This window comes from Rattus norvegicus, chromosome 1, assembly GCF_036323735.1.
Source record: "Rattus norvegicus strain BN/NHsdMcwi chromosome 1, GRCr8, whole genome shotgun sequence".
Lineage (NCBI taxonomy): Eukaryota > Metazoa > Chordata > Mammalia > Rodentia > Muridae > Rattus > Rattus norvegicus.
In genome coordinates this window covers 127,322,750-127,348,581 of record NC_086019.1, presented here as the reverse complement: position 1 = coordinate 127,348,581, position 25,832 = coordinate 127,322,750, and the positions used below count along the sequence as shown (strand labels likewise).

General features: G+C 48.2%; 1 protein-coding gene across 4 annotated transcripts in view; it reads left to right on the top strand.

Moving 5' to 3' along the window:
• Positions 1-21,484, top strand: part of Fan1 (FANCD2 and FANCI associated nuclease 1) — a 29,710-nt gene extending 8,226 nt beyond the window's left edge. Inside the window, exons 6-14 of one of the 4 annotated variants that reach the window (XM_006229339.5) lie at positions 82-213; positions 1,430-1,538; positions 2,716-2,835; positions 7,684-7,848; positions 8,500-8,650; positions 14,222-14,325; positions 14,820-15,014; positions 15,667-15,795; positions 18,097-21,484. In XM_006229339.5, the coding sequence (XP_006229401.1) occupies positions 82-213; positions 1,430-1,538; positions 2,716-2,835; positions 7,684-7,848; positions 8,500-8,650; positions 14,222-14,325; positions 14,820-15,014; positions 15,667-15,795; positions 18,097-18,234 (1,243 nt within the window). In that variant the 3' untranslated portion in view covers positions 18,235-21,484. Of the gene's footprint in view, positions 1-81; positions 214-1,429; positions 1,539-2,715; positions 2,836-5,961; positions 7,658-7,683; positions 7,849-8,499; positions 8,651-14,221; positions 14,326-14,819; positions 15,015-15,666; positions 15,796-18,096 lie in introns of those variants that run through there. The other 3 variants (NM_001191633.1, XM_039079939.2, XM_039079943.2) reach the window with 3 other exon arrangements.
• Positions 21,485-25,832: the final 4,348 nt, after the last annotated feature.

Below are 25,832 nucleotides of genomic sequence, written 5' to 3'. Positions count from 1 at the left end.
TTAGATAAGCCCAGTGGCCAGGATGTGGGGACTGTTACGGAAGTACTCCTCCACTAAGGATCTGGGTGGCATTCTCTTTAGATACGCAGCCGCCGCGCACATGCTGAGTGACATCTCAGCTGCCATGGCCAGTGGGAACTGGGAAGAAGCTAAGGAGCTTTCTCAGATTGCAAAGAGAGACTGGGACCAACTGAAAAGCCACCCTTCCCTGAGGTGGGTGTTCGTGTGTTTGTTGTTGTTGTTGTTTTGCTTTCCTTTGATGGTGGTGGGATCCATAGCTAGAGCTCAGAAGAGCTTAGAGGAAGTTGGAGGACAGAAGAAGGTAATGGGGGGAGACTATGAGGGAGGAAGTTAAGCTCTGTGTGTGTGTGTGTGTGTGTGTGTGTGTGTGTGTGTGTGTGTGTGTGTGTGTAAAATAGTCAATAAATTAAAAATATTAAAAGCAAAACCAAAAACCAACAAGAAGGGCTGAGGAAGGCAGACAGTGTCAGCTTCTGGCCTCCTTGTACATGTGCGTCTGCACACACTTGAACACAAACATCACACAGCCTCCCTCCACTGGCTAGTTTTATGTCAACCTGACACAAGCTGTGGTCATCTGAGAAGAGGGCATTTGAATTAAGAAAACGCCTCCACGAGACCAGGCTCTTGGCAAGCCTGTAGGACATTTTCTTGGTTAGTGATGATGGGGAGGGCCCAGCACATTGTGCGTGGGGCCATCTCTGGACTGGTGGTTCTGGGATCTTTAAGAAAGCAGCTGAGCAAGCCAGTAAGCAGCACCCCTCCATGGCCCCTGCATCAGCTCCTGCCTCCAGGTCCCTGCCCTGCTTGAGTTCCTGTCCTGACTTCTTTTAGTGAAGAACAGTGATGTGGAAATGTAAGCCAAACAAAAGCTTTTCTCCCCAAGTTGCTTTTCTTTCCTCCTTGTAACACTGAGACACTGCCCCAAACCAGAAGTGAATACGCCTAATGTTCACCTTGGTTACAGTGCTGGCATGTATTAGAATATCATGCACTTTCTGTGTGTTTATATGTCAGTTACAAAACGAGCTTAATTTTAAGTATTCAGGGCAGCATATACAGAAAGGTCAGCAGTAGAATGTATTTTAAGAATAATGTTTAAAGAAGGTAAAACTCACCATTTGCTGCAGGTCTTAGGAAATTTGAAGACTTGTCCGGGTTTGTGGCTGAGGTTTAAATGCTGACCTCTGTGTTAAATCTTATTAGGTATATATACTCTTCCCACCCCCCCGAGCATCCTGGGGCAGGGTCTGGGTTGTGACGGTCTAATTTCATTGTGCAGAAAATGGAACACACAGCCCAGAGTATTGAAATGTATCACTTTAAAGTTAGAAATTCCACATTTTGTCATGTCTCACAATTCGTATGTGCCCAGTTATTAAACCACTGGTGTTTGTTTTCCTTTCAGATACCACGAGGCCTTGCCACTCTTTCTGCGCTGTTTTACTGTTGGGTGGATCTACACAAGGATTTCCTCTCGGGCTGTTGAAGTACTAGAGAGACTTCACATGTACGAGGTCAGAGCACCCTCCTCCACCCTTCACGGAGAGGACTGCGGTACACACGGGAGTGGAAACCTCTCGGGCTCTCGGTCTTCTCACTCTTGCATCATCACACATGATCTGATGAAAGCAGCCCTTGTTTTGTTCACTTGTAACTTGATGAGTCTGCATACTGGGAAGGCTGTGGGTCACGAACAGAGCCTGGGAGGAGCCCGTTCAGGTTACCTGCGTCTTGGAGCTTGGTGTAAGACCCGGCAGTTACCCTACATCTTGTGGGTAAAACTCTCGCACGCCCTTGTCATCTGTGCATTGCTGAGATAATTCATAGACAGTACATGACAATATAGATAATACTAAGTTTATTTGGTGACATCCTTAGATTTAAGACATTGGTTAAGACTGGGCCTTAGACTTGGCCCTCTTGAATCCCAGGAGGATCCATGGACAAGATGTCACATCTGTCATTCTGAAGCTTTTAAAGCTCCATTTCACAAAGGATGTGTTATAGTTGACAAGATTTAAAGGTAAAGCAAAGTTGAAAACTAAGTAAGTTAATTCAACATGGTTCACTTACCTTAAAAAAGATTCCCTTTGAAATTGTCAGGTGGCTTTGTTGGGCACACTGCTGGGACAGGGTGACGGAGGGCTCCATGACCATGGTTTCGTTGTTTTTATAAACTCTGGAAGACAGGAGCAGTCCCTGGGCAGTGTTTGCTTTATTAGTTGTGTCGATGTTTCTGACTCACAGCCAGATCCCAGACTGAAGGACTTCTCTCCCTTCCTGTGTCCCTTTCCATCTGTCCGTCCTGACAGCATGCTGAAATTTGAGAATCTCAGAGGGGCTAGGGCCTGCTGACTTCCCAGCGTGTCAGGGTGTGACAGCACCAGCCAGTGTTTAGGTGCCTGTGCTCAGCGAGGGCCCTGGGTGGCCCTGGCTGCCAGAGGTGACCTGGAGAAGACCAGCACAGGCTCACAGACCCTGAGGGCTTAGCATCACTACGCAGGGACCTGGAGTCAAGTACAGATGCTCAGGCAGCTGTGGTCATGCAGGAGAAGACCTCAGACTGCCGCCGGTCGGGCCTGGTCCGTGGCCTTCATTGCAGGTGGACCTTGGCAACCCTGTGGCCGTCTGACTATAATTAGAACCTGTGTTCCAGCATCTAACAACCTTTCTTTTCATCTTTGCTTGTAGGAAGCTGTCAAGGAACTTGAAAACCTCCTCGCTCAGAAAGTCTATTGTCCTGACAGCAGAGGCCGCTGGTGGGACCGCCTGGCTCTTAACCTGCACCAGCACCTGAAGCGTCTGGAAGAGGTACTCAGCAGCAGGCCCAGGCTGATTTAATTTGGTTTTAATAGCGACCTCCAAGTACTTCAGCACGGGGACGGTGCTGAAGGCATATCCAAACACACATTCTGCCACCGAGCCACCGTAGCCTAGGAAAGAGCCTGTCTTCAATTCACTTGTTTGTTTGTTGATGGGGCACAGGTTCACTGTGTAGCTCTGTCTGTCTGTCAGTCTGTCTGTCAGTCTGTCTGTCTGTCGGTGGGGACAGTTCTGGCTGTCCTGGAACTCACTATGTATACTAGGCTGTCTCCAAGGGCTCAGAGGTCTACCTGCCTCTGCCTCTGCTTCCCCGTTGCTGATGTTATGGCCTGCACCATGTCTGCCATCTCTTTTTCTTTAATTAGTATGTAATTGCACCACTTCCCCTTTCCTTCTCCTTTCCTGTTAATTTCTGTGTTAATGCTATCATCAAAGAAGTAATTTATGGCTCTGAGAAAATAGTAAAAAGTATGACTTTTATTAATAGTGATGTTTTCTGTATAATACATGGAAAAGTTACTCCAGATAAAACAAAAGCCTTTAAATATTTAGTTTTTATAAAACGTTAGAAACCACTAATATAACAAATGTGGGAGCTGGGGATTTAGCTCAGTGGTAGAGCGCTTACCTAGGAAGTGCAAGGCCCTGGGTTCGGTCCCCAGCTCCGAAAAAAGAACCAAAAAAAAAAAAAAAAAAAAAAAAACAACAAATGTGATAGTCAAATAAAAAACTTAGTAAATGAAAAGAAACTTCTTCTAAATATAATTAGAAGATAGTTTTCCTTTGGTTAACATTCTTTGATTTCTTCCAGCCCCATCCCCCACACCAAGATAGCAGGGCTGGTTCTAACCGGCATTAAATAATCTCTGCTCTGCCTGGAAGAGAAAGGGGTTGATAGTGGGCTCCAGGAAGTGGAATCAAGGAGAGAGAGGGTCCGGTGTCTGTCAGCTGTCTGCAGGTTCATATTCACATACTCCTTCTGTCTCTGTCTCTCGGTCTCTGTCTCTCCCTGTCTGCCCCTCCCCATCTCTGCCCCTACGCTCTGTCCTGTAGACGCTCTGTCCTGTAGACGCTCTGTCCTGGAGACTGGCTTTACGTACTTGTTGCTTAGAGCTTCTAGTTAGAAAGGCTGACAGGAATCGTCTCTCTTATCTTAGTGCAGGTGCCTGAAGAGTATCTCTCTGCTTCTGCAGGGCATTTCCCCACCTCTGAACAGGCCACCTTCTCTGGCAGGCCCCAGGGACCTTGGGGACTTGAAATAGATTTTGTCACTTCTGTGGCTGGGCAGGGTGGGGCCTTTGAGGCCGCTGCCTCTGAGCCAGGCTGGTGAACAGTGTCTCTTTGTGTGGGTTCCCTCCCCACCTGTCTCCACTCCAGCCTGTGTTTGAACTGAATGGAAGGGACTGTGTCTCACAGAGAGTTTTTTTTTCCCAGTGGTACATTTAGTGAATCAGGGGGATTAAGGGCTGGAAAAAATCACCCATGGCATGTGGAAGTATGATGTAGTATTATTTTTTTACTGCTTTCTACTAAAATGGTGCCTTGTTACCTCAAGTGCCCACAAAAAGCCAGCGGAAGCTGTTTTCTGTCCCGGAGGTGGGCATGGTGCCTCTTCCTCCTGCTGCATGCTGAGGCTTAAATAGCAAGATGGGGTGCTTGCTGGCCCAGACCCAACCTGGCAAGGAGAGCACATGTGTCTGTGCGACCTCTTGTCTTTCACTGGCCAAAGACGTTACTCAGTCCCCTTTGTTCAAGTTCTGCGGACACTGCTGTTGTCACGGGGCCAGGCAGGCCGGTGAGCTCACTTTTCAGCGATGCTAAGAAAGTTCTAGTTCCTTTAGCCTTTTCCCAATACTCAGTGCCATTCACACAGTCCTTGTCCTGTCCCCGCATCCTCCATCTTCTGTGACTTACGTCTGTTTACAGGACACATGCTGCAGGGAGAGATACACCCCTGGGACCTGGGGCCACATGGCCACCCTTCTCCAGGGACAGTGGGCTCTGCAAGGTCCTGCTCCCCCTTCTTGACTCCTTTAGACTCCTCAGTTCCTCAAGGCTTGAGCTTCCATTCATTCCTTGGGTTTTGGTTTTGGTTCGTTTTTAAATTTTTCTTTAAATTTTTAAATTATATTTAGTATATGCTTGCATATGCATGTGCACATATATGGGTGAGAGATGAACTTGTGGGGAGTCATTTCTCTCCTCCCATCTTTTAGATCCTGGGATTAACTTCAAGTTTTCAGGGTTGGCTGCAGCGGACTTACCTACTGAGCCATCCTGCCAGTTTTTCATGTTTGTTTTAGTTTTTACTTTTCTGTTAGGATAGAAGATGTGCAAAGTTTGCCCTTTCAGCCACTTTAGATACAATTCTGTGGTATGCATTATGTACATTGTTGTACCCCATTTAATTATTTGTGCAACGAGAAGTCTGTGGTCATTGCCCATTCGTACCCTTCTCTTTTGGGAGCCACAGGCTTCCCGCTTGCCTCACTGTTTCTGGAGTAGAGTTGTACTTAGTCTCTCTGTCTCTTTTACTCTGTGTGTGTGTGTGTGTGTGTGTGTGTGTGTGTGTGTGTGTGTGTGTGTTATATCTGTGTGTATGCATTATCTGTGTTGTTATGTGTGTAGTCGTATCTCTGTGTATTTATTTGTATGTGTGTATCTGTGTATGTATATCTGTGCATATGTATGTGAAAATCTGTGTGTATCTCTGTGTGTGTCTGTGTATGAATTTGGCCAAATCTCTTGCAGTACCATTGGCCCCTGATTTGGAGATGGAGATGATGATGATGTAGGAGAGTGTGGGGATGATCATGCTGAAGGGGATAAGGATGATGGTGAAGGGGGGAGAGAGGAGGAGCAAGGAAATGCCGAACACTGATGGAGTCTAAGCCTTAATGTTTTTCTTGTTAATTTTCTCCAGTCAGGAGGAGTAAAAGTTCTCCCCTATTCTGCTCAGTTGCCTTGTTTTAAGGTCTCTCAATACCATGGCTCTCCACCTACACAGGGAAACACAACTTAAGCAAAATACCATGGGAACAGAATCCCCACTTGTCTAATCTGAATTCATCTGTGTCCTTTCTTGCCTCATCACAAACTATGTGGGGCCCACAGCATTGCTGTGCCTCTGGGAAAACCTGCTCCCTTGCCTGACCAGAGGCTAGCGGTGCTTGGCCCCTTGGCAGCGCGACATAGAAGTGTCAGCTTTCCCGCCTTCTGTGCTCAGAGACTACACCGTGTCTGTGTGAATGTGAACAGTGCTTACCAACATACATCTATTTCCTCACACTTCATAAGAAGGGAAAAGTTAAGTGTCTGAAGGTCAGCAACGGGGGGTTTGGGGTGTCGGCTGTGTTAGGAGTGTTTTGACGACAGTTTCTCTTCAGCTTGTATAACTGTGGTGTTTAATAGACAGTGCACTTCAAGACGACACTCAAACTCCTCTTGTAGATTTATTTCATATGTGTGAGTGCTTTGCCTGAATGTGTGCATGCACCATGTGAGTGCCGGGTACCCATGGAGGTCTGAAGAGGGCATTGGATCTCCTGGAACTGGAGTTAAGGGTGGCTGCAAACCATCATGTGGGTGCTGGGAACTCAGTCTTGCTGGGTCCTCTACAAGAACACTTAAGTGCTCTTAACTACTCTCCAACCCTCTGAGGTGACATCTTTTTTTTTTTTTTTTTTTTTTTTTTTTTTTTTTTTTTTTTGGTTCTTTTTTTCGGAGCTGGGGTTGAGGTGACATCTTTAAAGTAAAATTCTCTCCTAATGAAGGCTGGAGCCCTGCCACTCAATGCAAGACATCAGCAGAACCTGTGTAGTTGTATTTGAAGTCAACTTTCCTTGTTGTGATTCTTAAAAGTTTATGGGTGCTTTGCATTTGTGTCTGTGGATTACATGCATGCAAGGCCTAAGAAGGCCAGAAGAGGGCATCAGATTTCCTGGAACTAGAGTTACAGACAGTTGTGTGTCACTATGTAGTTGCTGGCAGTTGAAACTGAGACCTGGAAATGCAGCCGGTGCCCTTCTTCAGCCGCCTCTCCAGCTCACTGTCATTTTGTTTATTTTAAATTTTTTCCCACTTTGGGGACAAAGACAATGCTCAATTTTCTAAGTTAAAAATGAACACATTGCTTTGTGAAACTCAATGTGTACACAGAGGGAAACAGAGACCAAGAGGCCCCAGAACCACACAGTTCTGGGCACAGTGTGGCCCTGCCCATGGTGGACTAGCCTTGTCTTAGCTCCAGCCTCTCCTGCAGGGTGGTCTGACAAGTTGTCAGGACCATGTGCAATCTTGTCTCTTTTCTGGCCAGCCCCAGGGCCTCAGCCTTTTCTTTCAGCGTGAGACACATGGGGGAATGTTAGTTTCTTGGGGCTCACTGTCTCAGTATTCTGATAGAGGAAGGGAAGGGCACAAGTGTCTCACACAGTGTCTTCCTGTAGCTGGCCATGGTGTCGCACACCTTTGGTCCCAGCCCTAGGGAGGCAGAGGCAGGCGGTTCTCTATGAGTTCAAGGCCAGCCTGATCTACAGATCAAGTTCCAGGACAACTGGGACTGCACAGAGAAACCCGTCTCAAAACTAAACAAACCAAAATCAAACAAGAATGTCTTCACTCCTGCCGGGTGGTTCTCTTCTGGCCACTCCTCTGGCCACATGAATAATGGCTGGTCATTGTTAGGCCATCACAAAGAGACCTAAGGAGGTAGCCTAAGGAAATAGCCTGGGTTTCTCCAGGCACTGTTTACCCAGTAGAGAAAATAGAATAATTAGAATCGACAGCTGCTGCCTTCAGGACTTTGGGGATCCTGACATGTGATCTGTTAATTGCCAGGCAATTTGGTGCATCAAGGAAGGCCTGGCAGATCCACAAGTGAGGACAGGACACCGACTTTCTCTTTATCAGCGAGCTGTGCGCCTTCGAGAGTCTCCGAGCTGTAAAAAGTACAGGCACCTATTCAGCCAGCTGCCAGAAGTCACTGTGGGAGACGTTAAGCATGTAGGTGTCCTTTGGGTGCTTTGGTGTTTGTTGTAGGTTAGACCCAGGCATCCAGTTCTCTGCTGCGCTTTCAATTTAAACCCCAGATTCTTCTGTGTGCCTCCCCAACCCCGAATCGTTTCAATATGGAGCTTCCTCTTGGCCTCAGAATGGTCTAATTCTCATTCGGGACAGTGGTGTCACCATTGTGTCCATTTCATCTTTATGCCCTCTTCTCTGCTATATCTGGGCTAACCCATATGGCCACACCAGGGCTGGGTGACAGAGCGTCTGGGTGAGAATGTGAACATCCACTGCTTTTGCCTGCTTCTCTTGGGGCTGGGGTCATAGATGCGCTACAAAGGCTGGGACAGTCACACCCTTCAGAGTGTGCCAGTGTGGGTCACAAACCATTCACTTCTGCTCTGCAAGAGTAGGCAGGTCTATTGCCAGGCTGCTGCACGCACGTTTCCAGGGGCTAATAGAATGGGTTTGTTTTATTTCTGTTTTTGAGAGAAAGTCTCACTATGTAGCCTTAGCTGGCCTGGAACTTACTATATAGACAGGCTAACCTCAAACTCAGAGAAATCCACCTGCCTCTGCCTCCTGAGTGCTAGGACTGAAGGTGTGCGCCACCATGCCCGACTTTGATGCTTTTTGCTACCATTCTAGGTGACCATCACAGGCAGGCTGTGCCCACAGCATGGGATGGGCAAGTCTGTGTTTGTCATTGAGGGTGGAGACCCCACCAACCCCACCACAATCCTGTGTTCTGTGGAGGAACTGGCACTGGACTATTACAGGCGGAGTGGCTTTGACCAAGGTAAGCTGAGCAGTTTCCTGCATCCCAGCCAATCAGCATGTGGGGGAAGCGTGTTGCAGGGTGGCTCATCCTCCCTGACCTCAGTAGCAGCCACAGCTGGCCAGGGGTGTGCGGAAAAGAACCGGGTTGTTCGTTAGGGGCTCCTTGTTGTTTAGCCAGTCCTGCTACCTGCTGGCTGTGCGATGGCTCTCTGTGGCAGGATGATTGCGGGAAGTAGCCTTTGCTACCAGAGGCTTGTGGTGGGAGAGCTGGGGAGAGAGGACAGGTTTGTGCTGTAAGAGGCTGCCTGGCAATGAAGCTGTCCTTGAGGGCCAGGCCCAAGCCATCTGAGGAGTACAAACATCTTAGTAGGCATACAGTAAGGTCGTAGGTGTGAGGAGCTTGGGAGGAATTCTGTAGCTTCTGAGAACACAAGTGTCAGAGCCTCGTGGTCTTGGCAGCTGCCGCAGGGTAGAGGAGTGATGCTGGAGGGCCGGCTGGCTTGCTCATCAGTGGGAGTGTCCAGTGAGATGCCCATCAGTGGGAGCGTCCAGTGAGATGCCCATCAGTGGGAGCGTCCAGTGAGATGCTCATCAGTGGGAGTGTCCAGTGAGATGCTCATCAGTGGGAGTGTCCAGTGAGATGCTCATCAGTGGGAGTGTCCAGTGAGATGCCCATCAGTGGGAGCGTCCAGTGAGATGCCCATCAGTGGGAGTGTCCAGCGAGATGCCCATCAGTGGGACTGTCCAGTGAGATGCCCATCAGTGGGAGTGTCCAGTGAGATGCCCATCAGTGGGAGCGTCCAGTGAGATGCCCATCAGTGGGAGTGTCCAGTGAGATGCCCATCAGTGGGAGCGTCCAGTGAGATGCCCATCAGTGGGAGCGTCCAGTGAGATGCTCATCAGTGCGAGCGTCCAGTGAGATGCTCATTGGTGGGAGTGTCCAGTGAGATGCCCATCAGTGGGAGCGTCCAGTGAGATGCCCATCGGTGGGAGTGTCCAGTGAGATGCCCATCAGTGGGAGTGTCCAGTGAGATGCCCATCAGTGGGAGTGTCCAGTGAGATGCCCATCAGTGGGAGCGTCCAGTGAGATGCCCATCAGTGGGAGCGTCCAGTGAGATGCCCATCAGTGGGAGTGTCCAGTGAGATGCCCATCAGTGGGAGCGTCCAGTGAGATGCCCATCAGTGGGAGTGTCCAGTGAGATGCCCATCAGTGGGAGCGTCCAGTGAGATGCCCATCAGTGGGAGATGCCCATCAGTGGGAGTGTCCAGCGAGATGCCCATCGGTGGGAGTGTCCAGTGAGATGCCCATCAGTGGGAGCGTCCAGTGAGATGCCCATCGGTGGGAGTGTCCAGTGAGATGCCCATCAGTGGGAGCGTCCAGTGAGATGCCCATCAGTGGGAGCGTCCAGTGAGATGCCCATCAGTGGGAGCGTCGAGTGAGATGCCCATCAGTGGGAGTGTCCAGTGAGATGCCCATCAGTGGGAGTGTCCAGTGAGATGCCCATCAGTGGGAGTGTCCAGTGAGATGCTCATCAGTGGGAGTGTCCAGTGAGATGCTCATCAGTGGGAGCGTCGAGTGAGAGGCCCATCAGTGGGAGTGTCCAGTGAGATGCTCATCAGTGGGAGCGTCCAGTGAGATGCTCATCAGTGGGAGCGTCCAGTGAGATGCCCATCAGTGGGAGCGTCCAGTGAGATGCCCATCAGTGGGAGCGTCCAGTGAGATGCCCATCAGTGGGAGCGTCCAGTGAGATGCCCATCGGTGGGAGCGTTCAGTGAGATGCCCATCGGTGGGAGCGTCCAGTGAGATGCCCATCGGTGGGAGCGTCCAGTGAGATGCTCATCGGTGGGAGCGTCCAGTGAGATGCCCATCAGTGGGAGCGTCCAGTGAGATGCCCATCAGTGGGAGCGTCCAGTGAGATGCTCATCAGTGGGAGTGTCCAGTGAGATGCTCATCAGTGGGAGTGTCCAGTGAGATGCTCATCGGTGCGAGCGTCCAGTGAGATGCTCATCAGTGGGACTGTCCAGTGAGATGCCCATCAGTGGGAGTGTCCAGTGAGATGCCCATCAGTGGGAGCGTCCAGTGAGATGCCCATCAGTGGGAGTGTCCAGTGAGATGCCCATCAGTGGGAGCGTCCAGTGAGATGCCCATCAGTGGGAGATGCCCATCAGTGGGAGTGTCCAGCGAGATGCCCATCAGTGGGAGTGTCCAGCGAGATGCTCATTGGTGGGAGCGTCCAGTGAGATGCTCATCAGTGGGAGTGTCCAGTGAGATGCCTATCAGTGGGCGTGTCCAGTGAGATGCCCATCAGTGGGAGTGTCCAGTGAGATGCCCATCAGTGGGAGCGTCCAGTGAGATGCCCATCGGTGGGAGTGTCCAGTGAGATGCCCATCAGTGGGAGTGTCCAGTGAGATGCTCATCAGTGGGAGTGTCCAGTGAGATGCTCATCAGTGGGAGTGTCCAGTGAGATGCCCATCAGTGGGAGCGTCCAGTGAGATGCCCATCAGTGGGAGTGTCCAGTGAGATGCCCATCAGTGGGAGTGTCCAGTGAGATGCCCATCGGTGGGAGCGTCCAGTGAGAAAGTGCTGGAGCGTGCTGACCGGTGCAGAATTGAGAGAGTCCCTAAGTGACTGGCTATGACAGCAGCTGCACGGCCACCACAGGGCTTGGACCTTGAGTCCTTTGGCCACAGTGCCCCTCACAGTCTCTTGTTCACATTGTCTGCTATGCTGCCCTTAGGGTGCTTCAGTTTGTGATACGCATGCAGCCCCAGAGGGTAGGTCTGCCCCTGAGCACTCCTCCACATTCCTGACTTGGTTGTCCCTAGGCCTTCTGGGCCAGGCTGTCAGCTGGTTAAGGAGTTAGCTCTCCGCTTAGAATCTCATGGCCTATGTATAGGAGGCTCTCGCAGGGCCCACGGCCGCCATGATGCCTCTCAGGACTTGGGGGCTAGTGAGCCTACGAGTGTCGAGGTTGGGCCTGCAGGGCACAGAGCTGAATGTCCATGCAGTCGCCCACCATGACAGCTGCTGCGGCTTCCCCCGTCAGAGTGGGGGCCCTGCTGCATTGCAGGGATGAAGAGGCTTTTGCTTTAAATAGTGAATTTCTTAAGTCAGTTGCCAATTCCTTGAGTTTGTGCATTTCCCGATACCTGTTTTCTCCCCATTTGGGCTTTCTTCACAGTTTGTGAAGGGAGTATACTATAAGTAATTCTCTAGCTACAGCCCAGAGAAAAGTGGAGGCTTGAGCACACGCCTTATAACTGGGAAATCACAAGTCCCCCCGTGCCCCATCCCAGGCACCTTTGTGAATGGAGTAAGGAGGATATAAGTCAACCCTGGAGGAAATAGAGCAGAAGCTCCCTGTCAGGTACCAGAGACAAGGAACAGGGTGGGCCGGTTGTCTTGCATGGTCTCCCTGTGTATCCCTGGCTGGCCTAGAACTCACTGTGTCTGTCAGGCTGACCTCAGACACACAGAGATCCACCTGCCTCTGTCTCCTGAGTGATGGGATTAAAGGCACATGCCACCATGCCTGGCTTGCTTTTTCTTTTTAGGACTGCTAGTGTTGTGAGAAGGTGGAGGAGAATTTGCTGGCCACAGACCCCCTCCCCTTCTTTCATCTTTCTCCTCCCTCCTGCCTCTCGCCCTGGGTCTAATTAGCCAGTCCGTGGTGTCCACTCGTGGTTACTTGCTAAGCAGCTCTAATGGGTCTGCCCTGGGGACAGCCAAGTCCTGTCCTTGTGCTCAGGCAGACCTCGCCCTATGCCTATGCTCCAGGGTTATTGGTGTGAAGCTACCCCAGTGTCATCAGATGGTGGCATTTTGTGGGGGTCTTGGTTAGTTGGGCTGTGAAGATAGAATTTTGCGGAATCAGGTTTCTTCCCACTGAGTGTTAAAATAAATTTGCTCACGGCTGGCTTTCCTGCTCGTAGGGAAGTTGTTGCTCTAGGGGAGAACCACCGACACGGCTGAAAACTGTGAGATGCAGTGAGACTGAAAAGCTTAGAGATCACAGAGCAGAGTGGAAATCCCAGTCCCTAGATGATGTCGCAGGAGACATGTCAACTGCCCCGTGTCCTGGCTAAAGGAATGCACACAGAACAACGTTTCCAGTTTATCCAGGAGCCTGAAAGTCAGCAGGAAATTCTTTTTCCAGAACATAAAATATTTCCACATAAGATGTTTTAAATTTATATTACATTCTAATATATCGGAAAATTGATGTGACTTGCTGCTAGGTTTTATTGTAGAGGGATTTATGTAGAGGAAATTTCAAACCCTCCAGGGGAAGCCATGTCTGAATGAGGCAGGAGGATTACTCCAAAAATGACTGCAGTCAGAATTCAGAGCACAGCGGCGGCCAGGAATGAGTCTGACCTCCATGTCGGTGATGGAGTGACATTCACACAGGCACAGAAACCCGGAAGTCAGGTCCTTTCTTCCCAGCAAGCCAGAGCCTGGATTCCTGACGTGAATGCTCCTGGTAGCTGGAAGGCTTGTTTCAGCCAGGCTGAGCGAGCCCTGTTCACTCTGTCCTTTTGTACCATGGAAATAGGCCAGGGGGACAGGAGCCAGAACTGGGAGGGAACAAACAAAGCCCTGCACGGCTCTGGAGGTCAGGATAGAAAAACACAGCACAGGCTACAGCCACCATCTCCCGGTGAACAGGAAGACTGCGTGCTAGAAGCCTGAGCACTTGACCCACATTGCTTTCTCCTCTGTGCCCCCTGGGAGCTTTATTGCCAGTGTGAGCAGGATAGGAAGGGAGAGGGATGACCACATAGTGTCTTCCTTTGCTGGGGTGTTGGCGGCTGTGCAGAGACACTCAGCTTAGAGAGAGGAACTTGGTAAATCAGTTCCTGGGGGACACAGGTCTGAAGTCTATGCCAAGACCTTCATCTCTCCAGAGCCTGCTGCTGACTGGTAGTGGCCCTAGGACTCAACTGTTCAGTGAGGATGTCTCCCAGTGATCGTGTCTTCAGCATGAGGGGGGTGCTAGAACAGGGTGGTCTTTACAGATGATGGTTTCTGTAGAAGCCTTGCGTATCGGGAACACTGAAATAACCTCATCAGGCCAAATCGGCCTAATGAGTGGGTGAGCCCAGTGATGGAAGGAGCGTTGGTAAATCTGAGGTTACGGGGCTGCCCTGAATGTCTGGCCTGTTGTGATTCCCTATAGGGGAATCATTTCTTATACATTGCCGGGGGCCTGCACCATGGCCTGGGCCAGAGCCTGCTTATGAATTTTGCACACAGCCTTGTTTGCCCACTCAATTAGAACCTCCAGAGGCCATGTATGAAGTCTGCTTTGCTAAGGCAAACTGTCCCCTAGGCTGTCCACCACCATTGAGAACCACTGCTTTGTGACTTTCCAATGCCCATTTGAAGTTTGCCCCTTAAATGAAGCTTCTTGCGCAAAGAATATCATGTGGCGAGAGGGCTGGAAATAGCATGAAAATGGCATGACTCTTAAAATCAACTGTACCCTCGGTTCCTTCCCTAAAAAAGAAAAATGTACATTAGGTCCTCACGATATTCTTAACAACCAGATAAAACGAGTCTCTTTCTCTTCATGTGACATTGCTCTAGGGATTCACGGAGAAGGGTCCACCTTCAGCACCCTGTGTGGCCTCCTGCTGTGGGATATCATCTTCATGGATGGAATACCAGATGTCTTCAGAAATGCCTACCAGGTAACCCGCTCACGCCACCACACCAAGGCCTCTCCTGTGCATGCCTGTGCTTCATGCCTTCCTCTGCACCAGGGTCTCAAGCCAGCAGCAGCCTGGGTCTTGGTGATCTTTGGGCTCTACCGTCAGTAGTGCTAACTGCATAGGAAAAGGACCTTTTACTTTTAAATGGGAACTGGCAGATTTTAACCCCAAGTCTAGTTTCCCTTCAGCATCACTCTTTGACTTTAGTACCGAGCACCCTCAGCTCAAGGGCTCTCACACAGTCCTCCTAGCACCAGCTACAGCTCAAGCAATCCCACTCCGAGCAAACGATCACTAAAAACCCAGAATAAGATTGCTTGAATCTGATAATATTAACTCACCTCTCCTGAGGGAAAAAAAAATGTGTCCAGCAATTGGCTGGCTCGCAGGTCTCATAGGACTCCAGCATCCCTTGTTTAAGTGCCCTCCCCAGGCGTTAGGTGTTAGGAAAGTTTCCTTTCTCTTCCACACAGGCCTCCCCCCTGGATTTGCTCACAGACAGCTTCTTCTCAAGCAGGGAGCAGGCCCTGGAAGCCAGGCTGCAGCTGATCCACAGCGCCCCTGCTGAGAGCCTGCGGGCCTGGGTGACTGAAGCATGGCAGGCCCAGCAAGGCAGGGCGGCTTCTCTGGTCAGCTGGGATCGCTTCACTTCCCTTCAGCAAGCTCAGGTAATGCTTTCCCGCCATCTGGTCAGTCATCCCTTCACAGTGCTGCCTGTGTTCTGGCTGTGTGTGTGTGTGTGTGTGTGTGTGTGTGTGTGTGTGTGTGTGTGTGAGAGAGAGAGAGAGAGAGAGAGAGAGAGAGAGAGAGAGAGAGAGAGAGAGAGAGAGTGAGTCTGTCTGGGTGTGCGTTTGCACGTGCGCATGTGTGTTTGTGTGTGTGTATCTATGTGTGTCTGTGTGTGTCTGTGTGTTAGTGATAGACACGTGAAGACACTCAGAAAGCCCCAGCTTGATGCCTTCCCACAGTTTCCCTTCCTTTTGCCTGCCTTGTGGCTGCAGCGGGGAGGGTAACTTCTGTGCCCTGCAGCTGCTGACTAAGGCTTCCTCACTCCTCAGTCCTGACTCATGCTCCCTCTTCTTCAGATGTGTCAGAGGATGCCCACATCAGGCAGAGGTTTGTAACCGACCATGACCAGCTCTTTCCTAGATTTTGCCTACGGGGTTCTGCCAGCCACTCTGGAGCACGGTCCAGCAGCAGAGCTCCTTCTGGTGATCCTGGAGCCATTGTTGAATTGTGCTGGTGTTCTCTGATGGTCATGCAAGCCCATCTTGGGGTCTCTGTCCTCAAGGTGGATAACTCCTTTTGTATTGTGTTTAGGACCTTGTCTCCTGCCTCGGGGGTCCTGTCCTCAGCGGTGTGTGCAGGCGCCTGGCTGCTGACTTTCGGCACTGCCGAGGAGGCCTCCCTGATTTGGTGGTGTGGAATTCTCAGAGCCACCATTGCAAGGTCAGTAGAAAACACCATTTGTAATTTCATCAGCAACTATGTCACAGTTCACATGCTGGGCATTTTCTTCCTGGCTTTTGAAAGGATTGAATCCCTCCCTTGGTAACCACTAGACTGAGGGCTGGGGTTCTCAGAAGCTTCTCTGAGGAGCTGGGATGTAAGCAACACAGGCAGTCTCATGCCAGTACACCATTTTGTTGTAGAACAAGTCACCATCTGCAAGGCACACTGAAGCAGGGCTCTGCACAGTATGTGAGCCCAGGACCTCAGGAGTCTATAGGAACCACATACCCTTGTGCCCGTGGCCTTCACCGGTGGTTTTATCACTTTATCACACACTGCATATGCGCCCTTACTGTCTCAGTCTCTCCTGTACAGCACCCCTCCCTCTCTTCCTCCCCACTCTCCCCTGCTTTCTGACTCGGATTTCATCCTAGTCTGACAAATCTTTCTCTTCTCATAGGATCTTTTGATGACCCGACATTTTAAAGTTTGATTAAATTCAGTGGTCTTTAGTGGATCATACCTTTGGTGTGAGATATCTGAACTGAAACCAGAAAGAGGTTCTCTTGTGTTTAGTTCCAAAAGTTCTACGTTTACGTTTTGTGTTTATTTTGTGATCTGTCTGTCTTTTCTATCTGCTCTGGGGTGTGGGTTAAAATAACTTTGCTGGGGAGTAGCTGACTGCTCACTTCCATTAGTGCCGTCTCTGCTGAGAATATTTTTGTTTCTCATAGAACTCCAGGGTTATGGAGTGAAGAGCTGAATTTTTATATTCTTCGGCCTGGGCCTCTGTTTCTCCCTTAGTGTTTAGCTACAAAAGTTGCTTAACTTCCTGGCTCCTTTAGAGCTGAAATGTTTGCCCATTCCACTCTGCCAGCCTTACACACTCGGGCATACAATCCCCATGAATGCCAAGTTGCCCGAACTGGCTTTGTTTCTGGTGTCAGACAGAATCTGACTCCATGACCTTGAAAGAATGACCTCCTTGCCTAGGGCCACTTCCTCTCGTTTATGTAAGCTTCTAGGTCAGAGGCGAGGGCTTGCACTCAGCAGCTCCCTGTGGTACCCAGAATAAGATGGGCTATTCTACATCCTGAATCTTCTTGGAGCGCTTGCTGCCCTTCAGTCGCACTACCCCTCACACAGCCTGGAGATCCATATCCACCCGACTCCAAGCACTGGGATACCAAGTGTGCACCACGATGCCTCGCTTTCTTCATGGGCTCTGGGGATCAAAATCAAGTTGTTAGGCTTGCATGGCAGACACTTTACTGACTAAAGTATTTCCCTAGCCAAGCAGCCTATAATTGAGTCTCATGTGTGTGTGTATATGTGTGTTGCGGGGGAGGGGTGCTCACATGTATGACTGTGGGTATATATGTGCTCAGATGAGTGTGCATGGAGGCTTGAGGTTGACACTGGGTTTCTTCCTCAATGCCTTTCCAGCATATGTCTCTTCACTGAACCAAGAGCACACCGATTTAGGTATGCTTGTCTAGGTAGCCAGCCTGCTCTGGGAACCCCATCGTGACCTCCAGCATGTTAGCATCACAGGATGACTGCCACCCCTCTGGTCCCGAGTTCTGTAAGAAAGCAGGCTGAGCAAGCCATGAGAGCAGTCTAGTAAGCAGCACCCCTCCATGGCCTCTGCATCAGTTTCTGTCTCCAGATCCTGCCTTGGGTTCCTGCTCAGTGGGTACATGGTTGCCACCAAGCCTAACAACCTGAGTTAAATTGCCAGACTGCAAGTTGTCCTCTGGTAACTCCCCACCTGCAGTCTTTTTAAAACATCCAGAAAAGAAACAGTTTGGCTGTACAGTAAATGAGAAAGTGCACCTCTGAATGAGATTAGCGGAACCCTGAGTCATAAGAAACAATGCATGTGAGAGACAGAGAGACGGGTCTTCAGCAAATGCATATGTGGTCATGGGTGGGAATAAGACTGGAGGGAATGAAGCCTTGGGACAGTCTGGCAGGGACCAGGTCCTTCTTTGCATTGCAATACGAAGTTTATGTTCAGATGCAAACATAACAAATTGGGAGGTTAAAGTAGGGAGCAGCAACCCAGTGTGCACCTTAAAACTGCTTCAGTTGCTAGTACTCGGTTTCCTCAAGAACTGTCTGGTTACCACAGAATAATTTGCCCGGGAATGTCTTAGTTCCATATCTATTTGTTGTAAATGTGCACAGTGCTGTAGACTGACCCATCTCTATAGGCAACAGTTTAAGTGACTATAGCTCATTGGGTCCCTTTCTGTAACAGTAAGATGTTGATGAGTCTGGAAACTTCTCTTGCAGCTGGTGGAAGTTAAAGGCCCCAGTGATCGCCTGTCATGTAAGCAGATGATCTGGCTGGATGAACTACAAAAGCTGGGGGCAGACGTAGAAGTATGCCATGTGGTTGCAGTTGGTGCTAAGAGCAAAGGTCTTGGCTGAAAGATGTCACACTGGGGACATCTGGCCATCTACTGGGACAAGATCTTCAAGTGGATAAAAATGTCACACTGAGGACATCTGGCCATCCACTGGGATAAGACCTTCAGTCGGATAAAAATGTCACACAGGGGACATCTGGCCATCCACTGGGACAAGACTGTCAAGAGGATAAAGCTATTTGCACTGTGTCCACTTTGGCTTGCCCGACACCTGAGATGGGCGGGTGGACTGTTGAAAATGTAGAAGTCTGCATGGGAGCTGTAGGAGCTGACTGCCTCCATGTTGTTAAGCTTTTAAAAAAAAAGCCAGAGGGAAAATGAACATGGTGGACTTTAGTTGACACTTGAGCTTCTCTACTAAATGTACTGGCAGTGCAACCCTTGAACTGGGGTTCTCTCATGGTTATCCAAGAAGGGCAGAGCCCATAGGAAGTTTAATTTCCTTAGGGGGAAAAGTAAGAACAACCAAAACCAAATTCCTTATTTAAAGGGAGGAAGGATCCAGAGTACTTCAGGTGAGATATCACAATCCGTATCCAGCTTCGAGCTTTTGGATTATGTGTGATTAAAAACCTGTGCCAAGATGTTAGGGGAAAAAATGCCCTCCTGAGGTACTCTGACTTGGTCAAAAATGCCCTCCTGAGGTACTCTGACTTGGTCAAAAATGCCCTCCTGAGGTATTCTGACTTGGTCAAAGGTTGGTCTGGAGCCTCACTCTGCTCTCAGCTGACTGTGAGATGGTTTACCTCATAAAAAAAAAAAAAAAGTGAAATATCCCATTCTTGAAAGTGAAGTCCGCTCTGTACTGACCGCGCTTCCTACTGCTCACCTCGCTGAGCCCAGTCCCAGCGCTCACAGCGAGACCTGTGCTCTGCCGCGCATGTGCCAAGGAGCTGCCTATCAGGTTACTTCATGAGGCGACTGGCTCCCGAGTGCCAGGTCTAGAAGTTTAAAAGCCAGGGAGGTAATATGTGACCGTGGCTCCCATGGTCACTAGGAAGCTGTGGGGGAGGACAGGAATGTAGAAACTACAGTACAGTTACTAGAGGATGGAGAAGGGGGAGGCCTTCATTTAGAGAGTGAAAATGTTTCTGCTAGTCAAAGCACATTATGTAGCTGGGAGTGGGGGCTCACACCTGTAATCCCAGCATTTGAGAGGCTGAGGCAGGAGGATTACCTTGAGTTTAAGGTCAGACCAGGCTACAAAGTGAGACTGTCTCAAAAAAAGGAAAAGAAGCTCATTATGAGTGCTCTGGCCACTCTGCACTGTGGAACAAGCAGATGATAAACACACGGGTTGATGTGTTGGGGAGGCACAGGCACTGGTTCCCAGGCCTAGTGAAGCCTAAGACCCACACAGGAGGGAACAGACTCCGAAATTGACCTCTGAACTTCACCTTGTGTGCCACAGTATACACATACTCATCTACACACAATAAATAAAAACGTGTTTAAGACATTAACAACACTCAGTGGGCTTTGTTTAAATTTGTGTGATGTTTGGAGGTGGGCATTGCAATAATTCTATTGGCAGGTATGAAAGAAATAGCCACTCTGACTCCCAAAACTGATCTCGGCGGCAGTGGGGGTGAAACAAATTATTTCAAGTGAGGAAGGATCTGGAGTATTTCAGTTGAAGTGTCAGAAATAGTTTTCAACAGCAAATGTTTGTATGTATGTATATATATATTACACACACACACACTTTTTTTAAGTGATACCGGTTTTTCTGATCGCTTACATTAAAAAATAAAATGCAGCTGTCTCAGATTTTCATCTCCCCTCTGTGCAGAAAGGTCCTAAGAAGGAGGCCCTCACAGGCAGATGAGGAAGAGTCGGAAGCCACCTGGATCCAGTGTCTGCAGAAAGAACTTTAGGAGGGTTCAGGCAGCATGACAAAACCAGCTGTCTGTCCCTGCCTGCTGGCAGCTGGCTTTTGCTTGATTGACAGGGGCAGATTTGGAGTAGGGCTTTAGGTCACCCATGCTGGCCTCGAACTCCTCTACCTTCACTACCAAGTGCTGGGTCTCAGGATTCTGCCACACACCTGGCTAGCTTATCACGCACTCTCCACCATTTGAGTTTCCTCGTCAGTCGTCCAGTGTGCAGATCTGTGTCTCAGTTTTTAATCGTGTCATGTTTTCATGAACCCTTGTTTTTGAGTTCTTCCTATATTTTGGTTCTTAGTCCGCTACTGGATGTGAAGTTGGTAAGGCTCCTTTTCCCTCTCTCTAGGCTGCCGCTTTGGACGGCAGTGTCCTTTGCCGTGCGGAAGCTTCTCAGTTTCATGAGGTCCCATTTGTTATATTTATTGTTTGCTTGCTTATCTTGGTAAACCGATGAATTTTTATTGGGGTTACTAACAGAAGTGTGGGTGATAGAACAAAGATGACTCACAAAAGCAGCCGTACCCCCTGAAAGCCCACCTCCCACCCAGGCGACACTCCTGGGAGCTGGAACCCGACTCTGCACAGCCTGGGGTCAGGCGGCTCTGTACAGAGTCTCCTCTCTGCCAGCAGCCGTTTACCCCATCTTAAAGTACTGCAGACAGGATTTTGAGAAGCTTGTGAGCACTTTCCCAGTCGTGTGGCATTCTGTCCATTTCCTGAGTCCCCTGAACCTCCTAAGGCCCCCAGAAATGATTTGATTCTCATATACTGCTACACCACACTCCATACTGCTCACCCATCTGTCTCTCATCAGCTTCCTTCATTGAAGGTCTAGCGATGAATGGTGACTCACCCAGCCACTTTGCCTATTCAGAGAGCCGAGCTCAACACAAGTTATTATTATTATTAAGGCACCCGTCTATTCATCTTACGATGATACATTCAATATTTTCTCTGGCTTATCATGCACCGATGTTAAATGCACTTACGGTGAAATCTTTAGTATTCTTTTTAGTATGTTTTTGAGGTTATCTCCGTTATGTTTCTAAAATGTCTCTTAACATTTTATTTAACATAATGGGATATTATTACTATGATTTAAAAATAATGCAGTATTATCAGAATAACATGGATAAGCCTGAAGGACATTATGTTAAATGATATATATAAGAAATGAAATATATGAGTTCCTGTTTATTAATTTTTGAACTTAGTGACTGTGTTAACAGTGTTCTGTATCAACAGAAAGCCTTTGCAAAGGAGTTCAAGGCTGTTCCCAACTTTTTCCAGACTCTATGTAGAAGAACACAAATAGGTCCATACTTGGCGCCGGAGTTGTAAAAATAAAAAATAAAGTAAAGTTGTCTTTTTCCTCGCTGCGTCCGCACCGCGGTGCCCCAAGATATCTGCTGGATATCTTGGCGGAAACACATCCCAGCCGCACACTTTCCTGCACTCAAACCCTCACATAAAAGAACACACAACACAATAACCTTTGACCCAATTGGTCAGACATAATTGCCCACTTAAACATACAAAGCCCGTACCATCCATTCCTTAGGAACATTGACAACAACCTGTAAATACACAGAGCAGAATTTTAACATCACCTGCCATGGCTTCTCCCCACTCTCCCCTCCTGTCTCCTCTCCTTCCTCTAGTCTCCTCCTCTTCCTTCAAACTTCTCTCCCGCCATCCTTCCTTCTCCTCCAATGACAGGCCTCCTTCTATCCTGTACCTGCCCCTCACATGTACTTTACAAATTCAATGGGGAGGTGGTTCTGGTGAAGTGACCTGAGTTCTGAGTCCTTGACCAGGCAGCTGTCCTTGGGGCAGTGGAATTAGCATCAAAATACAGATAACTCCAGGGCAAACCACAACGTACTGGGAAAGAAAACTCAATTCCAAGTGGTTAAAAGACCTCAACATAAAGGTAGATATGCTGGGGCTGGAAAGATGGCTCAGTGGTTAAGAGCACCAACTACTCTTTCAAAGGTCATGAGTTCAGATCCCAGCAACTACATTGTGGCTCACAATCATCTGTAATGGGGGACAACTACAGTGTACTCATATATAATAAGTAAAATCTTTAATAAAAAAAAAGGCAGATATGCTGAACCTAATTGAAGAAAAATTATCCATTGTTCTTTCTGTTTCTATTATGGGGAATAAATTGAGAAATATTGGTATTAATTTTTATGGTGGGGGTTGGGAGACTTTTAATGACTGCTTCTATTTCATTAGGGGCTATAGGTCTATTTAAATTGCTTAACAGTTTTATTTAACTTTGGTAAGTGTTACCTATGGAGAAAATTATTCATTTCTTTTAGATTTTGCAGTTGTTGGAGGGCAGTCTTTTAAAGTTTGTCCTATGATTCTCTGGATTTCCCCGGTGTCTGATGTCATGTCTCCTTTCTATTTCTGATTTTGTTCATTTGGATATTCGCTCTTGACCTTTGAGTTAGTTTGGGTAAGGGTTTGTCTGCCCTGTGGTTTTTCTCAAAGAACCAGCTCTTTGTTTCACTGATTCTCTGACTTGTTCTGTTTCCATTTCAGCCCGAGTTTGACTATTTCTTGCATCGACTCCTCTTGGCTGTGATTGCTTCCTATGTTCAGGTGTCCTGTTGCGTTGCTAGGATGATGTCTCCGGTTTTTCATATGGGCACTTAGCACTGCGTACTTGCCTCTTAGCACTGACTGACTTCACTGTGTTCCATAATTGGATATGTGTATTCATTTTCATTCCACCCTGGAAAGCCTCTCTTAATTTCTGTCTTGACCCCCTTTTCAGTCAGTAATGAGTTCAGTTTCCGTGAGTTGTAAGCTTTCTGTGGTTGGTTGTATCTAGCTTTAATCTATGGTGGTCAGACAGGATGGAGGGTGTTAGTTCAATTTTCTTCTCTTTGGTGAGATTTGAGTCCGAGTATGTGGCCAATTTTGGAGAAAGTTCCATGAGTGCCAGGAAGGTATATTCTTGTGTTTTAGGTGGAATTGCTCTGAAAATGTTAGGTCCATTTGCTTTATAGTGTCAGCTAGTTCCAGCATTTCTCTGTTTAGTTTTTTTTTTTTCTCTTTTTAGTTTTTCTGGATAACTGTCTACTGGTAAGAGTCAGGTATTGAATTTATGAATTTGGGTGTCCTTGAGTTTGGTGCATAAATGTTAAGGATTTCAGTGCCTTCCTGGAGCATTTTTCCTTTGATGACTATGAAGTATCCTTCCCTGTGTTTTCTGAATAAATTCAACATCTATTTTGTCAGGTATTAAAATGGCTGTGCCACTTTGCTTCATAGGTCTGTTTGCCTGGAATATTTTTTCCATCCTCTTACCCTGAGGTGATAATGTCTTTGGTATTAAGGTGTTTCTTGGATACAGCAGAAGGCTGGAACCTGTTTTTGCATCCATTCCACTAAGTCTTTATTGATGCTGAGTGATCAACAAGCAGCGCTTGCTGATTCCTACTGTGTGGTGGTGGTGGTGTGTGTGTGTGTGTGTGTGTGTGTGAGTGTGTGTGTGTGAGTGTGTGTGTGTGAGTGTGTGTGTGTGTGTGTGTGTGTGTGTTTCACCTCTTTTGATTTGCTGGTCTGCGATTATTTATTCCTTGTGTTTTCCTGGGTGTGGCTAACTTCTTTAGATTGGATTTTTTTCCTTCTAGCATCTTTTGTAGGGCTGGATTTGTAGATGGACATGGCTTAAATTTGGCTTTATCAAGAAATGTCTTATTTTCTCTATGTTTCTTGTACCTTGATAGGCATCTGCTTTAGGTTAGGAAATTTTTCTTCTATGATTTTGTGCCTTTGACCTGTGAGTTTTTTTTCCTCTGTCCTCTGTTGCTATTATTCAGATTTGATCTTTTAATAGCAGCCCAGATTTCCAGGATGTTTGCTACCAGGGTTTTGAATTTAACATTTTCTTTGGCCAAGGCATCCTTGTCTTTTGTGATGTTTTTAATGCATGAGATACTTTTCCATCTTGTCCTCTGATGGTGAGCTTTGTCTCTGAGGTTCCCACTTGAGTTCCTAATTTTTTATTCCAAGATATCCTTCAGCTTGGGTTTTCTTTTTATTTATTTACACTTCAAATGTTATTTCCCTTCCCATTTTCCCCTCTGAAACCCCCCATCCCATCCCTCCTCCCCGCTGCTTCTATGATGGAGCTCCCCTGCTGCCTCAGTGCTCTAGCATTCCCCTATGCTGGGGCATCGAGCCTCCACGGGACCAAACTTGGGTTTTCTTTATTGATGCTATTTCCACATTTAGGTCTTGAATGGTTTTTGCTCTTTTCCCTCCAATTGTTTGTGTTTCCATAGATTTAAGAGATATATTCATGCTGTCTTTAAGGACCTCTATCATGTTAATGAAGGATATTTTAAGGCCTTTGTCTTGTTCTTCAAGATTCTCAGAGCCTACTGTTGGTAGGGTTTCTGGGCCCCCATAGACACATATTATCCTGGCTATTACTGGTTTTATGCCTATGCATAGGCATCTGAGTTTGAGATGATCGTAATTCTACTTGCTGGTCTCATCTGGTCTTATCTTTGTTGGGTAGGCCTTCGGATGGTGTGGTGAATGTGTGCTGCCTACTAGGGAATTCTGGGATACTGCTAGGTGTGACCATTGGGGGTTCTGGTAAAATATGATTCTGAGTATTGGGAGCTCACACTTAGGAATGGGGATGAAGTGGAGGGGGTAAGTGGGGTTCTCATGAAGGAAGAAAACAGGGTATTCCACCAAATTTTGCTTAGTATCCTGAAAATAGGGGCAGAGACAGGAGAGGCCATAACAGGTAGTTTGCTAGAGACCTGGGGATGAGCCTAAAGGATTGGATTTGGAGGAGAGGAGGGAGAATGGAGATCTGAAGCTCACTTACCTGCTTCACTGGCCTACTTGCTTCTCTAGCAGGCTTGGCAGGTAGGATCCCAGGGAATGCCTGCTGGAGTTGGTGGGTAGGGTAACAGGATGAGTGGGGAGGAGGGCTGGAGAAGAGCTATATGATCCACTGGAGATGGGAGCAGAAAAGAGACCACAGAGGGTAGTCAGCTACACAGTGAGGGATGAGGCAGGGGTGTTGGATTTAGGGGAGAGAATGGAGAGGTAAAAATCTGCAGTTAGGTACTTGGTCCCCAGGGAATGCCGCTGGTGCTTGTGTGGGATGGGACAGTGGGATGAGTAGGGAAAGGTTGGTTGGAAGAGAAGATCTAGATGACTTAGTGGAGATGAGGCAGAAGGGAAGAGCAGTCTGCAGCAGGCGGTCTGTCCCTGAGCTGGGGGTGAGACTGGGGGATTGCATTTGGAGAACAGGGAGAAGTGAAGATCTGCAGTTAGGCTACCTGCTTCCCTGGCCACAGTGGCCTTTGAGAAACTCCTTGTTAATAAAACATCATTGCAAAATAAGATACGCCACTAACTTCTTATATCACTATTCTATAAGCTCCTGATGCTGGATTAACAAAGGCAAGACCAATGCCAAGTCATTTGTACTTTCCTCTTAGGAACACCCCCATTGGCTAGATCAGGTTAATTTGATACATTGTTATTGTAATAGGGCTGCTCACTACCACTGCTGGAAGAGTCTCAGGTTAAAGAAGGGATCTAGAAGGAGGTGACAACTGTACCTCTGGCTCAATTCAATGTGGGGTCTCCAGGGACTCGGACACAGACGTCCCCTGTTGGTATTTAGTGGATGGGAAGAACTAACTGCAGTTCTGAACTG